Source organism: Colossoma macropomum, unplaced genomic scaffold, assembly GCF_904425465.1.
Source record: "Colossoma macropomum unplaced genomic scaffold, Colossoma_macropomum, whole genome shotgun sequence".
In the NCBI taxonomy this organism is placed as follows: Eukaryota; Metazoa; Chordata; class Actinopteri; order Characiformes; family Serrasalmidae; genus Colossoma; species Colossoma macropomum.
The window spans coordinates 11,577,588-11,601,052 of record NW_023494808.1 but is presented as its reverse complement, the minus strand read 5'-3'; the positions used below and the strand labels follow the sequence as shown (position 1 = coordinate 11,601,052).

The 23,465-nt window shown below is 40.8% G+C and overlaps 1 protein-coding gene across 1 annotated transcript; it reads left to right on the top strand.

The window, feature by feature from the left end:
* Window positions 1-859: 859 nt before the first annotated feature.
* Window positions 860-22,842, top strand: xpo1a (exportin 1 (CRM1 homolog, yeast) a). Its single transcript, XM_036557339.1, has 25 exons — window positions 860-1,538; window positions 3,170-3,299; window positions 5,856-5,957; window positions 6,157-6,229; window positions 6,696-6,757; window positions 6,861-6,905; window positions 9,337-9,518; window positions 9,765-9,813; window positions 9,914-10,033; window positions 10,970-11,098; window positions 11,792-11,950; window positions 12,047-12,244; window positions 13,820-13,958; window positions 14,120-14,301; window positions 14,451-14,607; window positions 14,824-14,987; window positions 15,253-15,387; window positions 17,078-17,261; window positions 17,563-17,669; window positions 18,011-18,205; window positions 18,613-18,781; window positions 19,097-19,231; window positions 19,709-19,868; window positions 20,798-20,894; window positions 21,835-22,842. Exons 2-25 carry the CDS (start codon window positions 3,174-3,176, stop codon window positions 21,979-21,981), a joined length of 3,216 nt encoding a protein of 1,071 aa, XP_036413232.1. The 5' UTR covers window positions 860-1,538; window positions 3,170-3,173; the 3' UTR covers window positions 21,982-22,842.
* Window positions 22,843-23,465: the final 623 nt, after the last annotated feature.

Below are 23,465 nucleotides of genomic sequence, written 5' to 3'. Positions count from 1 at the left end.
TATTCTTGATCTAGATCTATCTACAATAAAGCTCTGCTATGGCTCACAGCTGGGTGTGTCAGCATGTTTTTGACCCTACATCAGTTTTGATTAGGCCTAAATATACATAAATATAAACATGAAAGTTAATCTTAATCTAGATCTTATTACAAAAAGCACTGATATTGTTCACAGCTGGGTGTGTCAGGATGTTTTTGACCCTACATCAGTTTTGATTAGGCCTAAATATACATAAATATAAACATGAAAGTTAATCTTGATCTAGATCTTGATACAATAAAGCACTGATATGGTTCACAGCTGGGTGTGTCAGCATGTTTCTTGACTTTACATTAGTTTTGACCATGCCTACATGTTTATAAATATGTTATTCTTGATCTAGATCTTGACACAATAATGCTCTGCTATGGTTCATAACTGGGTGTGTCAGCATGTTTTTTTTTACTTTTGATTAGGCTACACGTTATGGTTCTCTTGTTGTATAATGTACAGCATGCTGCAAGAATAGTACAATAATTTCCCGATTTCAACAGATTTAAGCACATTTTTATCATTTAGTGGCGAATAACAACAACAACAAACCCCGCAAGTTGCAGAACATCATCGTAGGCATCTCAGTAATTTTCCATCCCCAACACAGTCCAGCCCACATGGCATTGAAATGCATGGGTCTTGAATGCAGCCCGTGCTTGGGCCCTGCGAGAGGTACGAAGCTTTGAGTGGCAGGGCCGCCGTCCAATGGGAGCCGCAGGGGTCCACTCGGCGCTGACGCGGCCGGCCAATCGCGTGGCGCCGGGGGCGTGTCCACAGTCCAAATTTTACGCGGCGCCACGGGCTGAAAACTAAACCGAGATGGAATATCCCAGTCTGAACCGGTTTCAACCGGTCTTGGGTTTGATGCACTAGATGAGAGAAGAGCTGGCTTACAGACTCTTTTGCAGACTCCTGCTTTAAAACTACGTTTTTGGGGGGGAATAGATGCAAACAATAAACTAAACGTCTGCTTTTGCTTTGTGTTTATGAAGCCGGGATGTCGTGTTAGCCATGGCTCCGTGAGACACTGCTAGCGAGCTAGCCTAGAAACTCAAAGACATACAACGTAAATCAGTGACAGCTAAGCTAACTTTGCTAAAGGGGGGGTCAAGCTCAGCGTTATCTCTGGACTCGGACTCGCACTTAACGTTACTACTCTTTCTTTTCTTTTTTTGTATGAGCATTAATTACTCGGCGCTTCGCTTCAGTTTAGTAACCTAACTTACTTGCAGATAGTTGGGTTAGCTGTTTAGGTGGCTAGGCTAGTTAGCGAGCTGTCCAAAGCAAGTGCATCTGCTAGCTAACGTTAGCACCTCGCTATCGCGTGATCATGAGATAAACGGATCCGTGTTCGCGAGTTTATTTACCTTTTAACGTTAACTTATTACTCTTGTCGTCTCGGCTTCTTCAGATTTACGAGTTTAGCTAACCGCTAAGCTAAGCGTAGCGTCCCCCGAAAGCGTAAAGTGGCATTTCATCGAAAAGAGTGTTTTTTAAAAAATCAGGTGAGTTTTTGAAGACTGGCTCCTGTCATCCATGCAGCTAAAATGTCTGTCTTAAAGTTCAAACGCTGTCCGGTTTTCTGAGAGCGCTTACTCGCCAGCCTCCCGTTCCAATTGTCCCGTTCCACCTTAAAATGGTGCGGCAGTGACGTTCTGGTGCCCAAAGCTGCAGCATTTAAGGTGGAACGGGAAAATTCGAGCCAGACACAGGCGAATAGGAAGCCAACTTCAGCCTCGTGGTTTTCACTGCTTACTTGCTCGGGCTTAGAATAACATCGTGAGCTTTGGCTGAACTAACTGAATCATTTCAACGGGGTTTTTTTCCTGTGCACGTTTTGTCCTCTGTCGGACGCCGTAGTTCAACACGAGAGGCTCTTTTTGTACCAGTAGAAAATAAAAGGAGAAAGGTGTGAAATGTGGACACTGATGTCTTTAATATCATATTCATAATGTCTGTTTAATTCATAGTGTTGTCTCAAACTGCTTAGGTCCTGGATAAAAACATGGTAGCAGCATGCTGCTAAGCTAACCAGCAGAGGCGTGTAGTGTAAGGCTGAACGATTCATCGGTAATATCGAAACCGATTTGAAAAGAGGGCGATATTCAGATCACAAGAGCTGCGGTTTTAATTATATCCTACATTATTCAATTTTAAAGTTTTTAATCGGGGAAATCTAACATCTGGCACACTGTGTTCAGCATTCAGGCCTCCAAAAAATGGATGTGCTTGTCTTTTTGAGGAAATAAAAGGCCTGGAGCTTAATTTAGAGAAAACAGTTGCATTTAGACCGCAGTTGGATGTTTCCTCCAAAATAGTTTCATCCTAGTATAGGAACTAGTTTATCTTGCTCAGTTGCAGGCAGGCAATTTTTGGTGCTTTTGTACAGTTTTAGATGAATGAAACCGAAAGTTTTAATTGGGTGTATTTGTGAGAAAATGTCTTTTTTTTCCAGTGCCATTTTAATCATCATTTAATCAGTCATTTAATAACCAACAGATTCCTTTTTGTGTGTTTATTTACTCTGATTTTGTAGCTTTCGCATTTTATTTTAGGCCAAAAATGACTAAGTATAACACACTTCACCTTCTGTGCTAATATATGCTGGGACATGCCAAGTCATTCAGGGCTCAGGTTTTTAACTGCTAATTTTGTACTTCTGCTTAGGTTGTTTTTGAGAAAAAAGTACTTTTACTTAAGTCATTGTTTCACACACATAAATTTGCTTGACTTTAATTGAATTTGGGGTCAGCAGCTTTGGAAGGAGGGATTGATGTGTAGTCCATCCTAATGGCAGATCCAGTCCTATATCCAGCAGAATAACCATGCAGAAGCAGCGCTTACGTATTTTAGATGTTTTATAGTTGTAATCCAGTTACCTAATTCTGTGAACTTCCTGACAAAAAAACATTTACAAAAGCCTCTGGCTTTTCAGCCACAAATAATAACCCCAACTCACGTGGTCTGGTTTGGAAGCTGCTGTATGGGTTTTAGGGGGAAAAATGTTCACAATTGTGAGTGTTAAACAGACTCTCATTCTGTTTAGAAGTCTGTTGACAAACAGCTCATTGTGTTGTGATTTAGTTCTCTGTTTGAGTTTTAAAAAGCTAATTCTTTGTCATGCCCTTCTCCAAAGCTCTATGCCAGCAGAAATGACAATGTTAGCGGACCATACAGCCCGGCAGCTGCTGGACTTCAGTCAGAAGCTGGATATCAACCTACTTGACAATGTGGTCAACTCCATGTACTACGATGTTGGGTCCCAGGTGAGAGAGAGTTATGGTGATAACCTATCCCACCTTTATCATATGGCTGGATAAATGAAGTGCAGGGGCTATGCAGTACTTTTTACCACCTACTGGGTATTAAACCATTCATGTCTTAAATTTAGTGTGGTAATAAAAACTTCCTCAGAACTTAAAAGTAGAGGTGGACGAAAAATCAAAAATATAATATTACAATACTTTTAAGAAGTTTCCACGATACACGCTTTGTCACCATAAATGATATCCCGATATGTAGAGTTTTTCTGACGTCTGATGAATTGAAACACACCGAGGAAGACAAAGTAGTGCCCTGCTTAAAAGTATTACCAAATACTATGAATACATTTATATTCAACATTTTACATACTGTGCTGCGCTAAATCTAATAAAACATGACTAATTATGTTTCCTTTGTAATCAGACGTGCAATTGGGAAGATTTCAGTACTGACAATGTCTACAATATGCCCATAAAAGCATATAGTGACACATTTTATCACAATGAGAAATATTGTCATGTTGCCCAGCCCTAGTATGGAGTGATTTGTATAGTTATATGTAGAGCTGGGCGATATGGCCAAAAACGTTATCACGATAAACAAAACTCATATCGTTCGATATCGATACATATCGCGATAAATGTCAAATCATGATTTCTTTCACGTTTGAAGGCTGATTTTGCTCCTGGGTGGTTAACTGTGGTTTTATACTATCACTTATGGTCCGATCATGACAAACACTCGGCAAACAGTGGAACATTTCACTAATCTGTCTTGGGGCAGTGGGAGAAGGTTTCTGAGCTGTTTTTATCAGCTTGAAAAGCACAGCTGCATTTTTTGTAATAGTCATGATTTAAGAAAGAAAACAGATTATTTTTAGCTGTCTGGTGTCGAGCGCTCGGCTACCCCGTTACAAATGCTAAACAAGTGGCCAACAACAGTGCTGAACTCTTCAGTTTCTCAACAACGTCAGCTCGGTTCGGTAGGTCACTGCTGTCACTCCTCCATCCGTGTCAGAGCAGATCACAGTATTCAGACACCAGCTAGCGACGACTGGGTTTCTCTATGCTATCGTAGTAGTTTAAGGGGTGAACCGCAGTATATCTGACGCTCGCTGTGTAAAAGCATTATCTGCAGTGTGAATCTCTCACACCAGACACAGAGTCCTCCTTTTAGGCATGTTTAAACTGAAAGCGGTGATTTTGTGTCTTGTTTGATCTACCGTATCATCAATTCACCGTGTTGTGCCGAAGCGCTGCTTCAAGTTAAAAACAGCTAGCCTGGACAGACAGCGCTCTCCCGCTCTCCAACGCCTCACAGCTTCCTCAGTTTACTGTCGAACATGAACTCACTTCTTTCTTTCACTTTCGTTGCTCGAGAATGCACTAATACTAAAATATGACGGTTTGGCGCTGAAACACGGCGCTGCAGACGTGATTTAACACCGCTGAAGTTGTTAGGATGTACAGAAAGAGGTGAGATCGCTGTAGGACAGTACAGTTACACCACTGACCTCGTCACTCACACTCGGTCACAGGAGAACAGATCGCCGATAACATCCACTCAGACAGGGACTGTATAACTCCGCGTTTCAGCCGTTGCTAAAGTATATTTGGCGACCCTTTTTTACTCGTGGCCCCCTCCCTCTCTAATCAATAAAAAATTCGGAAGTGCGCCCTCTCCTGGCGACAGCAGAGTAGTGTCGCTTTCCTTGCAGTAGAAAACGCCACCAGGGCTTTCGCTGAACGTGGAAGTGTGAGAATGGTGTATTATATCCAACATTTATCGAACCTGTCTTATCGCTCTATCGAGGAAAAGTTATATAGATTTTATTATATATATTTATATTGCGATACTTATCGCCCAGCCCTAGTTATATGTTGAATGAACATTTTACAGTGCCCATTGTGTTTTGTTTTGTTGTTTTTTTTAATTTTCATCCTTTTATTCACATCAAATTGGAACTTTCTGTTGTTTTTTTTAAAAGTCCCAGATGATTAAACTGAATTTTAATATCACTTCTGTCGGACCAAAACCTCCATTTTTGACGTTTTTCAGTTTTTGGCATAATTAGAAAATACCTGTTGGCCTTTACATTGTGTGTAAATTTCATAATGAATAGAACAAAAGAAACGGCCCAAAATTACTGTGGAAAAAAGTCTGGTTCCATTGACTTACGTTAAACGTAAATTATGTTTTTTCCTTTTTCTGTAAAGTTACCATTTTGGAGATATGAGGTTTTGTTCCAATAGCAGCGATATGATGAATTAAATAGCAGCTCCACCTAGTCATATTGGTGAATTTGGAAAAAATCTTCAGATTTAGCTCAGAGAACATAAAAAAATAAGATATTGACATTAATGGGTAAACCCGTTTTGATGTAAAACTTCCATGTGTGTTTTGTACATATATAATATGATGAGTTGAGATGAACCTTTTTGGTTTTCTTCAAGAGCAATATATAAAGAGCACATATTAGGCAGCCGTATATAGTAAATGACTGCTTGTTTTTCGGAGAATATGAATCATTATATTTGTCGTCTCTCCATGTTTCTCAGCAACGAGTGGCACAAGAAGTCCTTACCAGCTTGAAGGATCACCCGGACGCTTGGACCAGAGTGGACACTATCTTGGAGTTCTCCCAGAACATGAAGACTAAAGTATGTCTGGACATAAAGATCTGTTGTGTTGTGCACTGTGATATTTTGTATAAGCGAATAGAAGAGAGAAAATAAATGTGTGTATTGGTGTAAAAATGAATGTAGCATGTAATGCTTGTTGTTGTTGTGGTTTGTGCTGCTGCTGTTGTCACATGCTGTGATTTTCCAAATAATACGAGCCCTGCTGATCTGTTCACAGTACTACGCTCTTCAGATTCTGGAGACTGTCATTAAAACACGCTGGAAAATTCTTCCAAGGAACCAATGTGAAGGTAAAAGTCACACATACACAATTAGTCTTTCTCACACTCCTCTCTCTCTCTCTCTCTCTCTCTCTCTCTCTCTCTCTCTCTCTCTCAGTTACTGAAATAAAAATTATTTTTTTTACATTTAGTTACTCTGGCAACTTGTCTGATTTTTATTGGGCATACTTTATGAAATCATTTCATTTCAAATTTCATGAAATATCTTTCTTTGTGGTTTTGGAGAATTTAAATCCACCCTCTTGCAAAGGCGTGCTTGCATTTGTTTGGTTTGCGAGTGCGTAAGAAAGAGAGGAAAATCAATGTGAATGCTAGCAATCTTGGTACCTGTTTGTAACCCAGACATTTTTGGTAACACTAGCATTTCAACACCAATTGTTCAGTGATGGTAGTTTAACTTTGCTTTTCATCTAAAACCATAACTATTGAAGACTGAAGTATTTACCAGTTGACTACTTGTTTGTTTGTTGTTAAGGAATTAAGAAGTATGTTGTGGGGCTGATTATCAAGACATCTTCGGATCCTGCTGTTGTGGAGGTAAAGCACCATCTGCTGGGGGTTTTGGTACTTACACCATTGCTGATTGATTTTTCTATGCTCATATTAATGTTATATTTATGTCTTTTTTTTTATCTTCCAGAAAGAGGGAGTTTACTTGGCGAAACTGAACATGATCTTGGTCCAGGTACGCAGTCCGTTCCATAACTCAGTAGAGCATTAGCGTAAAACTTAACGTAAAAGTCCGTGTTTTCCTGAGGCACTTCACAACAGTCTATATCAGTTACTGCTACATGTGACAGACACATGAGGCCGTATCCAAAAGGCACATACGGTTTTTGTGCAGGTGCAGACATTTATACTGTGTGCTAAATGTTTAGGTGAAGTGGAATAAAAATTAGAGGATGTAGTGATAAATTAGTTCTCAATTGAGCATGTCTGTCAAAATGAATTACCTGAGGCAGCCTAAGGATGCTACTTAGTAAGAAAATAAAAATTTTTCTTTCCTGTTTTCCCCACAGTTTGACCAGAGGCTGTTTTACAGAAATTTTCTATTTTTTGTCCTGATTTAAGATCTGACAAGGTCAAGATAAGATTTTTCACAAATTTGCAGTACATAATCAAATCTTATCTTACAGCGTCTTATCTCAGGTTAGAAAATCCTAAACTACTCACAGTCGACAATCCACTTCCAAGCAACCAACAATACGTGCACAGCTGAAACATAAGCACATAATCAAAACAATGCTAAAAATCTAAGTTAGCAAGACAGCTACCATTATCAATGTAAAAAGGTCAAAACAGGACTAAAGTGCGATAAACTGAAAATTAGAAATATATTGACAGCGCCTGCTGCCACAGTTTCAGTTTCCATTTCCCCAAAGCTTTAGCTGGCATGTGAGCTGCACTAATGTTATTCTTCATAATAAACAGCTGCAAGTTCAACTCAGTCCCCTCATTATCCACCACCGTCACTGTAGTGTATTTGGCGAGTTTTCATCAACATTAACACACAAAGGTAACAAGAGGGGATGGTGGAGATCGTGTCTGCTGTGTCTGCGATTTTTAAAATGAGAGAGAAAATAAAAACCTCTCACAATTGAAACCATCATTTGCAGTTTGGGTAAATGTAATGTCATTATACTTGTGGTGAACTTTGCTTCCCGTCACATTTGCCTAATAAAACGATAGAAACCGGTGGCTGAAACAGAAGTATATTTAGGAAATTTTGTCTAGTAAGGATGATTCTGTAATGCTATTTTCTTACCTGGAGTTGGGATAAGAGTATGGATGTTATTTGGTTTGCACGATGTCTACCTAAAAGGCAGCTGTCAGTACAGACGAGTGAAGATGAAATTACGGCAAGAACAGCAAAGCTCCAAGCATAAACAGCACCGAGTTATGTTATATTCTCCTTAAAACTGGATTCTGCCTTCACTATCAGGCTGGACAGGTAGCATAAAGCTAACTGCCTGTCAGGCTAACGCTGCAGTAATAAAACAGATTTTAAGTCTTTAAATAAAGTGCTACTTAAAAACAGACTCATACCAAGTAAAGAATGTTTTTGTGCCTGTTATGAGCTCCAAATGTCCAGATTTCAGCTAGAGCTGACATAAAAATCACATAGCACCAAGCTATCCCCGCTATCTTAATGCTAACATAGCTCGCTGCCATAGTGAAAATACAAGGAACACTACTGGAGCACTGGTTTAACAACAGATTTCTACATTAGACGTTGCTTTATGGTTCTCTGCCTGTACCGGACTCTCAGTCTAAACACGATTTTAAATTAAATTACTTTATTAGCCTGAATAATTGGTGGAACTTCATCATAACGTCTAACTTGCTTTATGATTCACTGCCATGTATACTGAAGTAGCCTAGTAGGTATATCAACATCTTATGTAGACAACAACTGAAGGTCAAATCAAATACAATTCAGTAAAATTTCAACAACATTTGTCAGTTTTCTCTTTCTAGAGCCGCCATGTGAAACAACTTCCCTCTGACTCACTTTCTTCTCTGACTGCTGTTTCTTGCCTTGTCCGTCCCCTTTGTGTGCGTCACTCACTTGAGTCTCAGTGCTCATCGTAGTGCACAGATCTGATTAGCTGAGTAGCGTCACGTGTGATATTTACAACGCATGCGATTGGTCTAAGTTTCCCGGGCCGATAAAGTGGTAACGTAATGGCTAGAAAAGTTAGGCCAATTACAGTAGGGCCACCCTGTCAAAATGACCCCTGCTTTAGGCTGTGTACAGCATGCTCTGACTAAAGCATCCCCGCTTCGGTGCGGACCGCTGCAGTGATGGTGGTTGGTGTTGCGTCATGGTGCTGTCTCAACATTGAGATGTTTGTCAGCCACGGACGATGGCGTTGCCTGTCAGCCCAACCCTAGTTGTCTTGGGGACTAAACGGATAAGACAAGATTTCAGAGTTTAGACTGTTTCTGTAATGCGGCCCCTGGAGTCCCAACTTTAGGCAAGCTGCCTCTGTAGTACCTCAGACAGGGCTTTGTGTATATCTCTGTACCTCACTGTTGAGGTGTGCTTCCAGACACTGAATACGAATTAGTGACTGTTGTGTTTAATACCCTTCTTCTCGCTGTGATGTTCTCAGATTCTGAAGCAGGAGTGGCCGAAGCATTGGCCCACATTTATCAGCGACATCGTGGGAGCGAGTCGCACCAGCGAGAGCCTCTGCCAGAACAACATGATCATCCTGAAGCTGCTCAGTGAGGAGGTGTTCGATTTCTCCAGTGGACAGATGACCCAGGTCAAAGCAAAGCACCTGAAGGACAGGTACAGTACACAAAGACTACAAGAGTCACAAAGAAGACTCTTTATGTTTTGCTTTGTAAGTGATACAGTTCATATTTTATTATCATTGTAGTTGTTATTGTTACAGTTGTTATTTACTTGTTAGTTTGTTTGTGTACGTTATCTTTAACCCCATTGCGGTGTTAAAGCCGACAGTGCTGATGTTACACAGCTGTCACAGGTGTCAAATTTAAAGGCATTTACAATTTTTTCTTCTTTCTCTTCCAGCATGTGCAATGAATTTTCACAGATTTTCCAGCTTTGCCAGTTTGTCATGGTAAGTCATGAACAATTTTGTTGTCTTATGATAAATCCTGATCATCATACATTTTTTGATTGACCGTGTCTAACATTGCTCTTGTCTTTGTCTTATTTAGGAGAATTCCCAGAACGCTCCACTGGTCAACGCCACATTGGAAACGCTTCTGCGCTTCCTTAACTGGATTCCGCTTGGCTACATTTTTGAGACCAAACTGATCAGCACACTGGTTTACAAGGTAATATATCTTTCAATACGTTAGTGTCCTTCAGTGTGCAGTATCAGTGATGTAGTGGCCGGACCCTCTCACAAAGGCGCATTTGCATTGGTATTGCTTGCAACTGCGTAAGAAAAAGAGGAAGATCATGCAGAGTTCTGGCTATTCTTATGGCCTTCTGCAACTTGCATTATGGCTAAGCTGGCACTCCAACACAGACTTTACTTAATGTATATGGTCTGCTTTAGAAGCATTACATCTTGTCCTTGCAGCAAGTAAACAACAGAGGCAGAATGCTTACATTATAATAATGAAAGGTGTTTACAGCAGCCACGAGCATCAGACAGCGATACGAAACAATGCGTTGCAGCTTTTGGATGGGAGCCCTTTTCTGTTTTTGACACATCATGCTGATGTTGCACTTCAACAAGTAAATGAGGAGCCAGTCATCCATGAGGGTGACAAAAAAAAGGGAACTCAAATTTTAAGAACATTTATCTGCTTTTTATCTATCACCAGATAAGTTAGCTCAGTCATTCCATGTAGAGTAAGTTAGGTAATCACGTAACCATTTGCGATGTTCCCTGCTATGTTGTATTGATATTGCATTGAAATGTGTTGCTCGGCTGCAACATATGAAGCTAAATATATCCTAATCTAAAAATGGTTTTTGATTGAGGTTAAAAAAAAGTGTCTACCTGTTTGTAGTTGTTTTCTTGAGCTATTAGCACTGAAACCTTTGTTTTAAATATATAAATATATTAAAAGCTCAGAGACTTGTAATATGTCTTTGAGTGTGTTTCCAGTGTAGACATCCCTTCGTGACTAGATGCGGTTCTCCTTTTGAACACTTGTCTGATGTTAGGACAAGGTGTAAGAAGGCAGGAATGCGAACAGGACTAGTGGCGTTCTGATTATTCCGAGCTGCTCTAATGTCTCTGATTCTGTCTCTCTCAGTTTCTGAATGTACCTATGTTCCGGAACGTGACTCTGAAGTGCCTGACGGAGATCGCAGGTGTCAGTGTCAATCAGTACGAGGAGCAGTTTGTCAGCCTCTTCACCCTGACCATGATGCAGCTCAAACAGGTAACAGATGTGGATGCCAAAACCACATAGCAATGTACAGCGTGTCCCAAAAAAATTGACATTTTTTGAGATGTGAATATCTGAGTAACTACATGTTCTGGGCAAAAGAAATTAAACTTCATTAGGCGAAATTAGGCTTCATGTTGAACAATACAAGATTTATTTATCAAAATTCCAACAAGAAATTCAGAGGGATGTAGATTTTATAACCGATTTCACAGCTTCACAAATGTAATATCTTCTTATACTGGTGGTCGCCCAGATCCCTTTGCTCTGCACAGACAGCCTTCCAAATCTGCTTCCCAGTTGGTGCATTTTTATTGAATTTTCTCAAAAATGTGCGCTGCACACTTGTGTTTGAGCATATTCTAACACACAAAATGCCTTTTCATTTCTAGTGAACACCGTTCTTCAACCTGGAAAAAAAACATTAAAATTAAACTTGGTTAGTTTTCACACATTTTGTTAAAATTTGAGACCGTTTGAGGGAGAATTGTCTGTTATTAGACGAAATGATGTCAATTTTTTTGGGACACCCTGTTTATTCTTCAATATTGTAAGTTAGTCTTACTTGGCATTTAATAAAATCACTACTGATTCAGTTAAAGCTGTTGTACCCAAGAGACGTTTTTCTTTGGGTTAAAAACCCTTTGCTGTGGTCACTAGATAAATGGCACGTTATTTGATTCACAGATGCTGCCTTTGAACACAAATATCCGTCTGGCTTATGCAAACGGTAAAGATGACGAGCAGAACTTCATCCAGAACCTCAGCCTGTTCCTCTGCACCTTCCTCAAAGAGCACGGCCAGCTAATTGAAAAGAGACTCAACCTGCGTGAGACGCTAATGGAGGTATGTTGTTTTTCTTTCTTTCTTTTTAATGTTCTTTCTTTCTTTCTTTGCCATTTACTGTAATAGTTCTCTCTGAATACGTTTCTCTCTATCTAGGCCCTCCACTACATGCTGTTGGTGTCTGAAGTGGAGGAGACAGAGATCTTTAAGATTTGTTTGGAGTACTGGAACCACTTGGCAGCAGAGCTGTATAGAGAGAGCCCCTTTAGCACCTCCACCTCTCCCCTGCTCTCTGGAAGCCAGCACTTTGACGTGCCCCCACGCAGACACCTCTACCTGCCTGTGCTATCCAAGGTTAGGGTTTTACACATGTACACGTTTTCCTGTTCGTGCTGTCGAAGGTGAGTGTCGTACACATCTCACACTCAGGGTAGGAAGAATTTTTGAACAGCATTTTTTTTCTTCTTTGACTAGGAAGAGAGGAAAAGAGCTGTCAGAAATGGTGAATCTTAAAAAATTGTTTAGCACTGATCAAGATTTATTGTGTGAAAATAGAAATTGTTTCTGATTTACCATGACAGACCGGCAAAGGTGAAAATTCCTTGCACATGCTGGAAGAGAAAAACTTTGCTGTGGTCACTAAATAAATAAAAGGGCATTTTTATTGACCCATTTTTAATAAAAGGTCACTAGATAAATTAAAAGGGCATTTTTTTGCTCCCGTTCTCCTGCCCTAATGTTGGATATGCCCCTTGATATTTCTAGGGCTTCGTATGTCAAAAGCATTGGTATTTTAGCTATTCAGCTGGTACATCTACTGAAGGTCAGATGCATCTGATGAATAGTTAAAATACTAAAATCTGCTGAAGGTCAGCAGCAGATGCAGGACTGCCATGGCTCATGTGGGTGTAAGTGTGGTAATAACACTGCTGTAAAAGAACACAAGTTAAATTAAAAGGATGTTTTTTGCCTGTGTACTTATGTTTTAACGTTGAATGTGCTCCTGGTTATTTCTGGTGCTGCTAATGTTGTAATGTCAAACATATTGGTGTTTTAGCTGGGGTTGCACTGATGCTGTATCAGTATTGGCACCAATTCTGGCTTTTAAACACAGCGCATCAGGTCAGCAAGTGGCAGTAAAAAGTCTCATGGCGAAATCTGTAACACCAGTATTTTGTGGAAAGGCAATAGTAGTGGGTGATGTACTGGTTGGAATTCTTCCTGAGCTGTTGGTTTCAACGATATGTCACGAATGCACCAGATAACACAACAGCGTAAAACACGCTAACCATAGCAGCTTACCCCAGCGACTGAGCTTCTTTCAGTAATCGTCTGCTCTGTAGTCAGTTACTGTCTGAGTAAATGATAGTCCAGAGTGTTATTCAGGGAGTGAACATTGGAGAAAAACATGGAAGTAATCGCTAGTTGTTTTGAGGTAATGATAACCTTTAGCCTAGGTTTAGCCTTTAGCATAGCAGCCTGCTAGTCATGCCTGTGTCCCCACTAGCCCTGCCCATGGTGCACTTCCATCAGCCAGCTGTATCACGCAGCAGCGGGGTCTTGTGGCCTTTTTCTTCAACTAAGCTGAGAAATCTGCTGCTCACCCACTACTGCTGAAAGTATGAATGACAGTAATATTTACGAAACTCTAGTAAAGAGTCTGACACTCAGTACACACAGGCGAACAGGATCCACATATGAGACAAACTATATATATATATGTATATGTATGAGGTTCAAGCTTCATCTGTTTCTCTACCAGCCAATACTCAAGGATCAGGTATCAATGTGAAAGGGGAAAAAAGTGTTATCCTAATTTTAGCTGTTCATCAGGTGCATCTGCTGAAGGTCAGACAACAGCAGGTGGAGGTCAGTCATGGCGCGTGTGGGTCTAAGTGTGGTAGTAACACTGCTTTACCTGTGTCTCAGGTTCGTTTGCTAATGGTGAGCCGCATGGCTAAGCCCGAGGAGGTGCTGGTTGTAGAGAACGACCAGGGAGAGGTTGTACGAGAGTTCATGAAGGACACAGACTCCATCAACCTCTACAAGAACATGAGAGAGACTCTTGGTTAGTAGCACTGCACGTCATTCAGCTTTATCGCCTTTTAGCAGAGTTAGTCGTTTGAAGATGCTGTGTGACCATTAGTTACACGTTGAAGGTTTCAAATGCAGTAAAGATGGTCTTTAAGTTCAAAGATCTAATTTTCACTTTTCCTTCGTTTCCTGTAGTGTACTTGACTCATCTGGACTATGCGGATACAGAGCGGATCATGACGGAAAAGCTCCATAACCAGGTGAATGGTACGGAATGGTCCTGGAGGAACCTGAACACGTTGTGCTGGGCTATTGGCTCAATCAGCGGAGCCATGCACGAGGAGGATGAGAAGAGGTTCCTTGTTACTGTTATCAAGGTGATTACATACATGAAAAGCCTTTCGTTGAAAGTGCTGATTCCTAAACATTAAGATTCTGTTCCTCTATGTTTTCTGTAGTGAGACAGGGCTGCGTATGTGTAACTACATCTTCCTTTGTGTCTCCTGTGTGTGTGTCTGAACTCCAGGACCTGCTGGGACTGTGTGAGCAGAAGAGAGGGAAAGACAACAAGGCCATCATCGCCTCCAACATCATGTACATTGTAGGCCAGTACCCACGATTCCTCCGTGCTCACTGGAAGTTCCTGAAGACGGTTGTCAACAAGCTCTTTGAGTTCATGCATGGTGAGTGAGAGCAGTGAAGCTGAAACTCCATAACATGAACGCAGAAGGAGAGGAATCATTTTGTAACTATGTAATTTTAGATCATCTGTATTGATCAGCTGGATGTGAAGTGTTTACACAATGGACAGGACTGATGATATATGCTGAATGTTTGTATCATAGCTAATTAATTCATTAATTATTTAACTGATTAATATCTCTCTCTCTCTTACTCAGAGACCCATGATGGAGTTCAAGACATGGCATGTGACACATTCATCAAGATTGCTCAGAAATGCAGGAGGCATTTTGTGCAGGTGCAGGTTGGGGAAGTGATGCCCTTCATTGATGAAATTCTCAACAACATCAACACTATCATTTGTGATCTGCAGCCACAGCAGGTCAGAATCTTTTATGGATTCCTCTGGCTCTCTGTTTTTACTTGTGTTAAGGCTCTTTGCCATGATTCAGTCTAGTATTAGTGTGAGAGTTGTTTTGTTTTGTTTTTTTCCCTCTCCAAGACTTGGCTTGGATGCTGATCTGAAATAAATAAATAAATAAAAGGAGCTGTAAAGCTATAAAGTAGTTTAGTTTTTTATTTCAGTTTGGTCGTAGACACTAAGCTGAATATACAGTGCATTAACTGTTTTGTCTGACTCTCTGCAGGTGCATACGTTCTATGAAGCTGTGGGTTACATGATTGGCGCTCAAACGGACCAAGCAGTACAGGAGCACCTGATAGAGAAGTACATGCTGCTCCCCAACCAGGTGTGGGACAGTATCATCCAGCAGGCCACCAAGGTGAGTATTGGGAAGTCTATTGAATCATGTAGGAACACGTTTTTGATTTCCTTCATCCGTGTTTAATGAAATTTTCAGTGTTCAGTTCTAGTAGACGTGCTTGTGGCAGTAGTAAGGCAATGTAATAAAAATGTAATGAACAGACTGTAAGACTGTGGTTGCTATAATTGTTATAATACTTGTGGCCTATATTTAAGCAGTAGAACAAGAGAGGGAGCGTGTTACCGCGCAGTAACATCACAGCAGTGATTTGGTCACAGATCATCTGAACACCTGACCTCGAGTGTTTTATTGCTTTTATACAACAGTTAAATAAATGAAGTAATAAATTAATAAACTGGGCCGTGAACGCGGCGTTTAATATGCTTTTATGTTCGCAGTTCCTTCAGCCACATTATAGTTCCTTAACGAGCTGCACAGCCGGCAGTTCGTTCTCCAGCTCCTTATACTAAACTCCGAAACTGTCATCACCACTGAGCAGCTTTTTTCTTTTTTATTGCAGCAGTTTTATGGCTCAGTCCGATCTGGTCAGACTCTGAAGATCAGACTACACGTTTGGCGAATGGTATTGGGTTCATTTCTGCCTGATTCCAGGTTGTTCAGCTGTTCTTCTGTCACAGCTAACGACTGAAAAGCTGCTCAGTGGTGATGACAGTTTGGGAATTTAGTGTCGTCTCATCTTCAGTCTGACCAAATCGGCTGTCGGTCAAATGTGATCTTAAAAGTGTCCATTTTCTGTTTGTGGCAAAGTAAGAAGTAAAAACGTTCAAATGGCTTGAGCGTCTCCAACAGCTGTCAAACTTGTTGCTTAGCAACGGCATCTTAGCGGAGTGATAGTGTTTGTGAAAAACCTGTGATGTTATGGTGAAATAACAGCACAGTTAGAACACTTCTCAACCAATCAGCTTGCGCGGCCGGAACTAACTGTTGTATAAATATGTATATATGGACGTTCCTCCAAATGACTGAATTCTGATATTTCAGCCACACCCATTGCTAACAGGTGGATTAAACTAAGCACATAACCTTGCAATCTCTATAGGCAAACATTGGCAGTAGAATAAGTCATACTGAAGAGCTCAGTGACTTCAAACGTGGCACTGTCATAGGGTGCCACCTTTGCCACAAGTCAGTTTGTGAAATTTCTGTCCTGCTAGGTCCGGCTCTGTCAACATTAAGTGCTATAATTGTGAAATAGAAGTGAGTAGGAGCTGAACCACGAAGCAGTAGACCACACAGACTCACAGAGTGGTGCCAGCAATTGGTGAAGCGCATGTCCTCTGTTGCATTACTCTCCGCTGAGTTCCAAACTACCTCTGGAAGCAACATCAGCAACTTTATGAAATGGGCTTCCATGGCTAAGCAGCTGCACACAAGACTAAGATCAAAATGTGCAATGCCAAGTGTCATCTGGAGTGGTGTGAAGCACGTGGCCACGTTCCCACAGACACTCCAAAATGTCATGGAAGGCCTTCCCAAAACAGTGGAGGCTGATATAACTCCATATTAATGCCTGTCGTTTTGTGAATAGAGGACAACTTTCGAAACAATCTCATTAAACATTATTCAGTTTCCTATACATATGATTGATTATCATTACTGCCACAATCAGCTGCTGAAGGCCATTGCAGTGCTGTGTAGCTCTAATGTTGTCTGTTAAATATTTGCTTGCGTCTTTGTCCTCTGTCAGAACGTGGACATCCTGAAGGACCCAGAAACGGTGCGTCAGCTCGGCAGCATCCTGAAGACCAACGTGAGGGCGTGTAAGGCCGTAGGTCACCCGTTTGTGGTGCAGTTAGGACGTATCTACCTGGACATGCTAAATGTCTACAAGTGCCTGAGTGAGAACATCTCCTCTGCCATCCAGACCAATGGTGAGAAACGCAACTGAAGCACAAATTTCATAGCATGCTTTGTTGGTGTTACAAAATAAACATTAATGTTGAGGATCACTATTAGGATCGTAATTGTGTTGTGTAATTTTTCTTGTGTAGGCAACTGCACTCATAGGCCTAGCTGTTGTCTTCACCCATGTTCAGTATATTTGTAAGAAATTGTTTAAAATTTTTTGTTCAACACTGTTGCACATACTTAGCTTTTCTACTTAGTTTTCTGTCCGTTATACATAGAATAATATTCATTTTCATGTCCTTTGTCTTTCTCTGTCTTCTCTAGGTGAGATGGTGACAAAGCAGCCTCTGATCAGGAGCATGCGCACGGTGAAGAGAGAAACTCTGAAGCTCATTTCGGGCTGGGTCAGCCGTTCCAATGATCCTCAAATGGTATGTCCACGAATGGACAGGCTCCATTTTAAATTAGAGAGACAAGAATAAGGCTGTAACTCTCTTTACAGCTCAGGTTAAAGATATAAAGAGTTTTTTCCTTGTAGTTTGAGAGCTGTATTGATGCCTGATTTATTTAAAATTTCTGGGCAGTGTGAACCATTTAAATGTGAGTGGTTACAACATTTCATGTCACTGAAGAAAAATCAACCGTCATGTTTGTCTCACTTCCATACTTTCATTCACCGTTGTCCAAGTTTGCATTGCTGAGTCAAGTTTTCTATTTAATTGCAAGCTTTGCACCGGTGTGGTTGACTCTCCTTCTTTTCTTGTGTTTTAAGGTTGGGGAGAACTTCGTTCCTCCTCTGCTAGAGGCCGTCCTGATTGACTATCAAAGGAACGTTCCTGCTGCTCGAGAACCAGAAGTGCTCAGCACCATGGCTACCATCGTGAATAAGCTTGGGGCTCACATCACTGGAGAAATCCCCCAGATTTTCGATGCCGTTTTTGAGTGCACTCTTAACATGATCAACAAGGTTAGAGATTACTTTATATTCCCATTGACCTTCAGTGAATTATATTGGCCGTTATTTTGAAATATGCCTGAAGAAATTAAGAGCTTGATTTATGCCGTAATATGTGATGCTTGCTAAATTGTTGGCCCACAAGCTATAAATTAAGCTGATTTAAAGAAATGGGTTTGAAGCGCTCGGTTAAGATTTTTGGAAAATCACTGTCACACCATCATATTAGTTGTCTTTTTAATGGTTTATATCATGTATCAGAACTCTCCTGGTAAATTAGGTGATTAGTGTCAATCACAAATTATTTAAGAATATTACTTAAAGAATAGAAACTGGATACAAAGACTGTTTTCATTGAATAAAACATGAAAAATACAAAGTAATATTTTTAACTGTTGTTTCTACCTTATTCTGTCCAGGACTTCGAGGAGTTCCCAGAGCACAGGACACACTTTTTCTACCTGCTGCAGGCGGTGAATTCGCAGTGTTTCCCTGCTTTCTTGTCTATTCCACCAGTCCAGTTCAAGCTGGTGTTGGACTCCATCATCTGGGCTTTCAAGCACACCATGAGGAACGTGGCTGACACAGGTGAGTGTACAGTCCTTCATGAGCCTTCACAAGCTGCAAGTGTCATCTGTTCCATAATAATGGCCGAAGATGTGAGAGGGAGAATGATTTTGTTTGTTTGCATTTCATCATCGTGTACATAACAGGCCAGACTTGTTCCTGTGTGTTTTACAAGGAAATTATTTGGTGCAGAATCTTTTTGAGTAATTTTTGAGTGAAGTTGTTCCATCTCTTGCCTGTTTTAGGGACACAATTACAATGTGAGGCTACCAAGAATACCAATAATACTACCCACAGTAACACAACACTTTCTCTGTCTCCCTCCTGCCTTCTCAGGTCTGCAGATCCTGTACACACTGCTGCAGAATGTGGCCCAGGAGGAGGCTGCTGCTCAAAGCTTCTATCAGACGTACTTCTGTGACATACTTCAGCATATCTTCTCTGTTGTCACGGATACGTCTCACACAGCTGGTTAGTTGATGTGCAGAGACTTGCTTGTCTTTCTGTAAATTTGATCCTTTACTGCAGGGCTTGGCCATCTTTGGAATAGAGTGGTGTTGTTTGTTTTTTTGTTTTTTTTATTTTATTTAAATATATCATTTATTGTATTGTGTATATATTGTTGCTGATGTTTAAGGAATTATTACATTATTGTTTTCAAAAAGACACCAATATAAGTGTTAAGTTTAAATGTTATAATGTGCCGTTTGCACAACTAGTCTTTGCAATTGATAGGAATAGCTGTATTTGAATAGTTGATTTAAATATTTTAAGTGATGGTTCAACCAAACAGTTAATGAATACAAGTAACCATTGCAGGTTGCCAACATTTTAGCTTTTATTCGGTTACCCAAATTAGCACATCTGGAGCCATCCCTCTGAACAATCTACACAGTTCTTGTTAAACCTGTATCCCCCCCACCCCCCACCCCCCTTTTTAACGGACAGGTTTGACGATGCACGCCTCTATCCTGGCCTACATGTTCAACCTAGTCGAGGAGGGAAAGATCAGCGTAGCCCTGAGCACTGGTGCCCCTATGAGCAACCAGGCTTACGTGCAGGAATATGTGGCAAGCCTGCTGAAGACAGCCTTCTCACACTTACAAGAGTAAGAACAACCTCCAGTATTTACTCGTGGATTTTGTGAATAAATTGACCAAGCACAGTTAGCAGTATACGGTGGACGTCATGTTAATTACTGATTGATCTCTGAAAAATTATTAATTAATAATTAATTAATTATTGGCCGCACGTAAAGCTTGAATGATGAGTTTCTCTCCTTTGGATGTTGTTATAGAAATGTTTTATTTTGATTCGGATTCACATTTCTGCTTTCAGCGTTTCAGTTGCAGACATTTAAAGGGGAGCTTCACCGATTTTTCAACATTTCTGCATAATTAAATGGATAAGTTTCAGTCAATCAGAGTGGTTTGATGTAAAAATGCTCTGTTTCCGAATCGCTTACAGTGGTGGTGATAGGAACCAGACGTCCACCTCTAAAAGCTCCCTCATAGAAAGTTAGTATGTTACATGAAGTGGTTATGACTACTCTGAGACGTTGTTTTATAGTCATTTTGTGAAAGTTTTGGCCTGAAATGTATTTCATAAATCTATTAGTAGTGGAGGGATACATGAAGAGTGTTCCAAGGCAAAATAGTCCCCAACGAAAACGTATTTTTTTTCCGGTTCATGACCATTTTATCATCCAACATTACATATAAAAACGCAGAAGGCACATGTTGGCTCACTGATGGTTTTGGATAGTAAATAAAATGGCTGTGTTTGTGTTGTAGACATGGTAATCCCTGGTTTCTATCAGCACCACTGTAAAGAAATCAGATCATTTAATTTCATTTCACGTCATTCACATCAAACCACCGTTAATGACTGTTTACATCTCAGCCACTGAATTATGCAGATATTTTGAAAAATCGGTGTAATTCCCCTTTAAGTATGTGTCCCATAATGGCAGTCCCTATAGCCTGTGGGCAGTAGCAGAGTCCATATGTGATGTATCTGTGTTGATTTTATTAACAGTGCCCAGGTGAAGGTGTTTGTAACAGGTCTGTTCAGCTTGAATCAGGACATACCTGCCTTCAAAGAGCATCTTAGGGACTTCCTTGTGCAGATAAAGGTATGTTCTCCTCACACTCCTCTGATAACATACGGTCAGTCACCTTATTGTGTCTTAAGAAAATAATGTTAAGTGTGATACAAAATTAATGCTATACATATATACAGTCAAGTCACGTTATTATGACCACCAGCTATAACCGCCGTGTGCAGCACGGACAGCAGCTAGACGGGCTGGGAGTGACTCAGTAAGGTCCTGGTAGGTTGTCACAGGTATCTGGAGCCATGCTGACTGCAGTGCATCCCACAGCTGCTGGAGGGTGCGTGGGGGAGGATCCATAGAGTGAATGCAGTGATCGAGGTGGTCCCACAGATGCTCAGTTGGGTTCAAGTCTGGGGAATTAGGGGGCCAGGGTAGTACTTAGAAGTCTTGGTCATGCTCTTCCAACCAATGTCAGACATTTCTAGCCGTTGGACGTGTCGCGTTGTCTTGCTGGAAGATTCCATCCGCCCCAGGGAAGACAATCAGCATGTATGGGTGTACGTGATCTGCAAGGATGGATTCATACCCAAATCGGTTGAGAGTGCCTTCCACATGGATGAGTGGGCCCACAGAATGCCACAAAAACATTCCCCAGACCATAACGCTGCCGCCACCAGCTTGTGGACATGAAGTGGTCATAACAATGTGACTCAACTGTGTATTATATACTATAAATATTATATATATTACATTTATATAATACTTTCATGAGTTAAAATGTTCTGTGTATTTTGCATAGTGCCTCCGTTTGTATACAAGATGCCCTGAATTTCAGTTAATGAGGACAAATCGCTACTTATTTCCTTGCCTGGGTGTCCGTTCTGTTGTATGATGCTGTTTTTTCGGTGCTTTTAATCTGTTTTATTCTGTTTTATCCCAATCTGTTCTGCTATATTGTTTAATCTTTGTTAATTTTCTAAAAAATAGTGTTTAATGCTGTTTATGTATGTGTGTGCAGGAGTATGCAGGTGAGGACACTAGTGACCTGTTTCTGGAGGAGCGCGAGGCGGTGTTGCGTCAGGCCCAGGAGGAGAAACACAAACTCCAAATGTCTGTGCCAGGAATACTCAACCCGCACGAACTCCCAGAGGAAATGTGCGACTGAGCTTTCGCGCACTTGTACAGTTTTTCATACAGGAAAGAACGGAATCGGGAGCTGGCGAAGCTCTGTGTGCGTGTGTGTGAGTGTGTGTGTACAGCGAGATAGCAGTAGGCAGAAGATGGAAGAGGAGTGTAAATTTTGACCAAACCAATGCCAATGTGTAAATGAAACCGTCTGTAACCTTCTTTGACCCCGCCCACTTCACATGCAGTCCCCGCCCACCCGTCATTTTTATGTGAACCTACATTCATTTTGTATGGAGAGAACTGTTGTACGGTTACAATCCCCACGTTAATCAATTCAGAATTACTGTTTGGGTTGGGTTTCTTTTTCCTCTACGGGAAAAGCATGAAGTTGATGACAAAATTTGAGCATTTTAACTTCACCTCCACCCTTCAACTCTTCTCATCTGTATGTTAATTTGTAAAATATATTACAGCAACCCAGTAAAGAGAAGTAAGGAAGATGAACGCCCCACAGAGAGAAAGAGAAGTCGTTTTCTCTTAACTAGTAATGTGTCATTTTGCTGTGTGGCCTCTAGGCTTTTTCTTTTCCCCCCTCTTTAAACCACAGCAAACGAATGTGTCTGTTGAGGATCAGTCATGAAAGATGCTGCTCTTTTTGTTTTGGTTTTCCTTGATTTTGTCCACAGTTTTGTTTGGGGCTCATGTTATATTTGATTTTGTTTTTTAAAGCAGTATGTTAGGGGAGGCGACTCTGTACTAATTTCATGCCGCAGTTTGGTTGGAAGGAGTGGGTTCTAGACAGGCTCGCCAACGGTGATGAAGGGTTTGTTCATATCGTCCTGTTTATAACGCTGTCTTAGTACTATGGGAACATAAAGTTGGATATTTTTACAAAAAAAAAGCCCCTTTTGTGCATTTCTTGAATTCTCTTGTATTATGGGTTGTTGTATGCTGTACAGACCCCTCCAGGGTGTATCCTGCCTTCTGCCCAATGACAGCTGGGATAGGCTCCAGCACCCCACCGTGACCCAGAAGGATAAGCGGTTTAGATGATTGTGTGTGTGGGTGTGTGTGGTGTACAGTGCATTAATGCAAAAAAAAAAAAAAGTCCATTTTGTGGGACTTGTGCATATTTTAACAGCTGACATTTGTTAATACAAATAGAAAATATCCTTATATGAGTCAATGCTGTTAAAATCTGCAGACTGTACCTGGTACTGTATGAGTATTTCCTGCATTAAAAACAGGAGTTCAAGACACTGGCGCAGTAAAATGATCTATGCAGATTATTAAGCAGAAAATACAGTTTTTCTTGTTCCGCTGGTGACCTGGTCACAGACTAAGCCTTTACATGATCTTAATTACATGTCTGACTGGGACTTTTCCACTGAAGACCCGTTTCATTCAGTTTGGTTAATGCTGGTCCCTTTCCATCAATTCATATCTTAATTAGGCCACCATGTTCTCATTCAGTGAACTCAGTAAAGTAATAGATTATTTTTTTAATGTATTTTTACTACC